The 6,607-nt window shown below is 45.0% G+C and overlaps 1 protein-coding gene across 1 annotated transcript in view; it reads right to left on the reverse strand.

Moving 5' to 3' along the window:
- Positions 1–6,607, reverse strand: part of AVEN (apoptosis and caspase activation inhibitor) — a 166,302-nt gene that overhangs the window by 1,141 nt on the left and 158,554 nt on the right. The window contains exons 4-5 of the mRNA XM_017539541.2: positions 3,848–3,943; positions 115–463 (exon numbers count right to left, since the gene is read on the reverse strand). Coding sequence (XP_017395030.1) covers positions 115–463; positions 3,848–3,943 — 445 coding nt within the window. The remainder of the gene's footprint in view (positions 1–114; positions 464–3,847; positions 3,944–6,607) is intronic.

Raw genomic sequence — 6,607 nt, forward strand, 5'->3', positions numbered from 1 at the left:
AGCACGGGATCAATGTCAGACACCGAGAGAGATGTGTAAGGATGTGATGCAGGTGGGCTGTTCTCGGAAAAACACCAGAATCAAGATGGATGGGCAATAAAATGAAAGCCATACCTTCTTCCTCCTGGACCACCTCCCCATCTTTCTTGGATTTCCGGTCCTGAGATGTCTGATCCGGTAAGGTGTTATCTCCCTCTTTTATAGGTGCATCTAAGTTAAGCAACAGATCTAGTTCCTCTTCCAAACGGTCTCCTGCTGACTGCAGTGGGGAAGTGGGTTTCTGAGAATCGACTGAAAGACCTGGTCTTGGGTTGTCTTTGCCCAGCAACCCAGGGCAGCCAGTAGCAGCAGATTTCAGCTCCCTTCCTTCAGGCCCCAAGGGCCACTTTAACTGCATCCCTAATCCCTTGCCATCATCAGTTCTCTTTGGTTTCACCTGAGGAAGCTCTAAAGGAACTGTGGTCTGAAAGAGAAGCATAAAAACTGAGTTTAAAATGTGAGTCTTGCCATATTGGCTTAAGTAAACACAGAGGAGGCTAAAAGAAGCCATCACATTTTGCAACATAGGAAACTCACTTCAGATAGTTCACAAAGTGGCTCCTTTTCAGGCCCTGGTTGGCACCCGTCCTAACATCTGGTGTAAATGTGGGAGGCCTCACTGAAACATGCCAGCACTGTGCCTCCCACTCTCCCTACCTCGGCCATGTGCTAACTAGCTCAGACTTGGAATTAAAAGATCTATGTCTTCCTAGCCCTGGCCTGAGAACTTCCACTACCAGAGGTCTATTTGGCCGTAAACTTAAATCTGTAATGAGACATGAACATCTGTAAAAAGTCACCAAGAAGTAATTAGCAAATCACCTCTGTTCATTGTATTTATGTGCACTAATATAAAGGTGCAGGAACAAATTCACCAAGAACAGTCTCAGCAACATCAAGTAGAAAATGCCAGACAAAAAAGAAAATACACTATTTGATTATTTTTGTAAAAAGTTCAAAAACAGGCAAACTACAATATTAGAAGTCAGGGAAGAGAGTGACTTGGAGTATGTATGAATGGTAGCTTCTGGGTGCTGACAATATTCTAAGTTTTCTGGTTTTTTTTTTTTTTTTTTTGAGACAGAGTTTCACTCTTGTTGCGCAAGCTGGAGTGCAATGGCATAATCTTGGCTCACGGCAACCTCCACCTCCCAGGTTCAAGTGATTATCCTGCCTCAGCCTGCTGAGTAGCTGGGATTTACAGGCATGAGCCACCATGCCTGGCTAATTTTGTATTTTTAGTAAAGAAGGGGTTTCTCCACATTGGTCAGACTGGTCTCGAACTCCCGACCTCAGGTGATCTGCCTGCCTCGGCCTCCCAAAGTGCTGGGATTACAGGTGTAAGCCACTGTACTCAGCCTATTCTAAGTCTATTCGGATGCTCATTCAATGGTTATACTTAAATGTGCACTTTTCTGAATCTATGTCATACTTTAATAAAAGTTAAAAACTCCCGCGCTGATTGTAATATAAGGTTACAGTCTAAGGCTGAGAATCAGTGCTCTCATGGGAAGGCTCCAGGGACTAGCAAGGCCTCATAGTGGGCAGGTTCAGAAGTTCAACCTCTACTGGGGGTCCTGATGTCTTATTTTTACATAAACAAACATCCTGAGCAGGCATGTAAGACAGTATGGCTTTATATACAAATAGGAATAAACATCCAGCATAGTCAGTTGTACAGGGCAAGCTGGGACATGATCCTCTGGAAACCGTCCTCTATTCTAATCCTAGAGACATTTAATTGGTCTGCAGTAGGTGTCTGGCCTTGTTCTTGTTTGTTTTTAACTCCCCAAGTGATTCTAGTATGCTAACAAGGTAGAGAATACTGCTCTACAGCGTGGCTGGGGGAGAAGCTTTTTTAGGTTATTTAGCCAGGATTTTAAAGTCATGTAATTATTTAATACCTTTACTCCGGCGCCTGCCACTGACATGACACCCTTTACTGTCAAACACTCACAACCACCTCCTCTCCGTCCTGAGTCCTGAAGCCTTTAGCTCAGCATTTCCCTGGTGAGTTCTGCTCAACATTCCTCATCATGTGAGATTAAACCAAGCACTTCAGAACTTTGAACCTCACTGGACATCAACAGAAAAGCCACCAGTACTCTCCCAGACACCCCCAAAAGTTTCCAAAGAACCCCCAGGGCAATCTCCCATCAGAGGCAAATGCAATTCTTTCTAGTTCTCTACCCTGTCTCTAACTGTCCTCCATCCCTTAACTCTGCCTGCTGCCCCAAATTTTAGACTAGTAAATGCAATGGAAACAGCAAACAGGTGGGTGACCAATGCATTGCTAAGCTCAAGCCTAGCATCACATTCAGCCACAGAAGAAATTTGATCATTTTGCCAGGATTCTATTTAAAATCAGTACTTCCCAGGGTTTCACTTCCCAGGGTTTCATCATGCCAGAATTAAATTTTGAAGCTCTTCATGGCATAGTCTTCGGGCCCTCCCCCTCTCTTACTTCACCAGTTATCACGTGTCATCCTGTTACCTCCTGATTTTCTTTTGTTGTTGTTATTGTTTTTAAACAGAGTCTCGCTCTGTTGCTCAGGCTGAAGTGCAATGGTGTGATCTCGGCTCACTACAATTTCCACCTCCCGAGTTCAAGCGATTCTCCTACCTCAGCCTCCCAAGTAGCTGGGACTACAGGCGTACACCACCACGCCTAGCTAATTGTTTTTATTTTTAGTAGAGACAAAGCTTCACCATGATAGTCAGGCTGGTCTCAAACTCCCGACCTTGTGATCCGCCCTCCTCGGCCTCCCAAAGTGCTGAGATTATAGGTGTGACCCACCACACCTGGCCTCTGAATTTCCATTTCTAGGCCGTAATCCTGAACTGTAAAGTTCTACATCCAACTGACTATAATGTCCACTTGGTTATCTCAGAGGCACAAACTCATAATGTCCACATCTCACCCTTCCTGATACTATCTACCACTGAGTTGCACAATCTAGAAAACCTTGAATTTTTTCTTGACCACTCTCTCCCCACTTCCAACATATGACCAAATCCTGTTAATCGTAGCTCTGAAACACCTCTCAAGTACAGCCCTCTTCTCTGCCACCTCCACCATCATTACTGTAGTCCAAGCTACAGGACCACTCACCTGCACCCATGCAACAGGCTGCACCTGTGCCTCCCTCACCTGCTCTGCAAATGTGTACGTGCGCAAGCAGACTTACCCCACAATTCACTCCAATCCGTTTTTTCCACGCGAGCAGCAGTAGCAGCACTGTCTGTGTTAATGCAGAGTTGACAGGGTCTTTCCCCTTTAAATTCCAGCTCCTATATCCTTATGTTTTAGACCTCAGCCCATCTATCACTGCCTCAGAAAAGCCATTCCTAACCACACCACACCACAACCTGATTAACTCTCAGAGCACACTGCACTTCATAGGATGTATTACAATTTGTATATGTTTGTGTGACTATTTGATTAATATCCTTCCCAACAGATTAAGTTCCGGGAAGGCAGGAGCATTTCTATCTGCTCACCACTCTGTCCTTAGGACTGAACACAGAGTGCAGTGCAGAAATGTTTTCAGTACAATAGCCTGACTTTCTATTTCACATTTCACTCAATTCCACTACATTTGATCCTTTAAAATGTTTCAAATATAAAATGTAAAAAGGTAACTTCAAACACTTTTTGGATTCTCCTTTAAACTATAAAATGTCACCTTGATATGAAACCCTCAGTTTTACAAAAGAAAGCTGAGACTGAGACATCCTGCTGAGGGAAGCTTCTCCCTTTTTCTCCTGCCCTAATCCACCTGCTTCAAGAGGGCTTTGGAATTTTTACCTGGATCAGCTCAGCAGCAACATTGAGTCGGAGGGAGAGAGGCAGCTCTTGAAGGGCTCGAACCAATAACTCACTATCCACATAAAATGCTGAATTCTATATATAAAAAGAAAAGAAAATGTCAGGTGATGATCAAGTATGACCTTTTGGAAACAAAAGAAGAAACTGCAAATAACCCACTGGAAATTTGGCTAGGAATAAGTCACACCATACATCACACTTGATGTGTAATAGTTTCTGCATCTCCACATTATGATCAGTAAAACCAAAGCTACCTTCTTGGGCCACAGCTCACGCTGTCAGAGCAACAACACGGCCGTGATCACCCTCCTATCAAAACTGTCCAGGCCTGGCATGGTGCCTCATGCCTGTAATTTCAGCACATTGGGAGGCTACGGCGGGTGGATCATCTGTGGTTAGGAGACCAGCCTGGCCAACATGGTGAAGCCCCGTCTCTACTATAAATGCAAAAGATTAACCAGGCATGGTAGCTGACGCCTGAAATCCCAGCTACTCGGGAGGCTGAGGCAGGAGAATTGCTTGAACCCAGGATGCAGAGGTTGTAGTGAGTCGAGACTGCGCCACTGCACTCTAGCCTGGGCGACAAGAGTGAAACTCCTTATAAGGAAAAAAAAAAAAAAAAAAGCTGTACAGTAACCTGGAAACTGTAGAGGCTTTTGCAATGACTGACAAGCTGAAAGAAACACAAGCATTTAATGAAATCTAACCTGATCCGTTTCCTAAATTCAGACTGCTGGTCTCAGACAGAAAAGGAAAGGGCTGTTTTGTCAGTGAGACGGGGCTGACGGGTGGTGTGAAGGTTGCAAAGGAGCCGGTGAAATACGTAGAGAATGGAAACTTAGCCTCCCTAGCTAGTGGCACCCTGTGTAAGGCCAACACCGAAAGCTTCCTTTTAACTCCTTTCCCATTCATAGAAATAAAGTCATGTCAATGCAGTGACCTCACAAATTGACACTATGTGAGAAAACATTCCAGGTAATCTCATGGTCCCTAACACCTCTTTCTAGGTGTCCCAGCACCCAAGAGAAGCAAAAAACTAAAATTTGGTCACAACGACCTCACATACAGAGGCAAACACCACTAACCACCTAGTCAGCCAAGGATTGTCACAGGTCCAGCTAGGACCATGTCTTATCCTATAATCTCTGACTCCAAATGGAAGAAAACCCAGAGGTCACCGAGCTTAATCCCTACTTCAATGCAGGGCTGTCTCCAGTCAATGAGTTTATAAAGACCAGAGATGGAGACACATTTCTGGTAGACTCAAACAGAGCCCTGCCACTAAATCTAGACCCCCCTCTCACCACAAATCCACACGACAGCAGTACATGGGGAACCAAAGGAATGACTTGGCTTGTCAACGGCCCATTTGAAATTGTCCAGAGATGATGAGCTCTTAGCAACAAATGTGACCCCTGGCCCTGGAAAAAAGGAAGCTGCATCTAAAAAATATACTGTATTGGCCAGCATGGGGACTTATGCCTGTAATCCCAACGCTTTGGGAGGCCAAGGTGAGAGGACTGCTTGAGCTCGAGTTTAAGACTAGCCTGGGCAACATAATGAAACCCTGTCTCTGCATATAAAAATAAAAAATCTAAACTAAAAAAATTATATATAGTGTATTTAAGAGAGCACATGGAAGATAACAAAGACTTGTGGCCAAGTCGTTGCTCTCAAATTTGCAAAAATCCTCTCAGCCCACTAGAAAGTTGTGATACGGACTGCTTAATTCATGTGGAAAGTCTCCACAATACAAACTGGAAATCTCACCCTTTCCATAGCCAAGTGTCTGCAAAGTCATATTGTGTAAATAACCTTCTCTGAGTCTATAAAAGAAGGATAACTTGAGGTCGGGCATGGTGGCTCACGCCTGTAATCCCAGCACTTTGGGGGGCCGAGGCAGGCATATCGCAAGGTCAGGAGTTCAAGACCAGCCTGGCCAATATGGTGAAACCCTGTCTCTACTAAAATACAAAAATCAGCCAGGCATGGTGGCACATGCCTGTAGTCCCAGCTACTTGGGAGGCTGAGGCAGTAGAATCACTTGAACCCGGGAGGCGGAGGTTGCAGTGAGCCAAGATTGCGTCACTGTACTCCAGCCTGGGTGAAAGAGCAAGACTCCGTCTCCAAAAAAAAAGAAGGAGGAGGAGGAGAACTTGACCTCTGCCTGGCAGATCAGTCCCAAGTCCTCTCTTGGGTCTCTGGATAAGGACCACTGAGATGGGCTGGGTCTAGCTACAAATGTCCCAACTTCCTCTGCTCTCTTTTGCATCATATGCAACATGACTGCAAGGCATATTATAAACAAGGAAAAGTTTATGAGACCAAACAAAGGCACAGAGAATGGCCTGGCTGTGTTTACGATCAGTACTTAGAACAAATGAAGTTCATCTGTGTCCCCTATTGGAATGTCTTCTTCTTCCACATTTCTAATTCCCGCCCATCACCCAATACCCAGCTGACAGTATACTACCTCCAGAATGCCTTTGCACCTCCAATCACAGTGGTTTCCCCTTATCTCCTTGCAGGAGTCCTGCAGCTGAGAATCTCCCACTAAATGCCACTTTTGTGGCCTGGCACAGTGGCTCATACCTGTAATCCCAGCACTTTGGGAGACGAAGACGGGCCGATCATTTGAGGTCAGGAGTTTGAGACTATCCTGGCCAACATGGTGAAACCCTGTCTCTACTAGAAATGCAAAAATTTAGCCAGGTATGGTGGCATACACCTGTAATCCCA

This window comes from Cebus imitator, unplaced genomic scaffold (genome assembly GCF_001604975.1).
Source record: "Cebus imitator isolate Cc_AM_T3 unplaced genomic scaffold, Cebus_imitator-1.0 Scaffold119, whole genome shotgun sequence".
Taxonomy (NCBI): Eukaryota; Metazoa; Chordata; class Mammalia; order Primates; family Cebidae; genus Cebus; species Cebus imitator.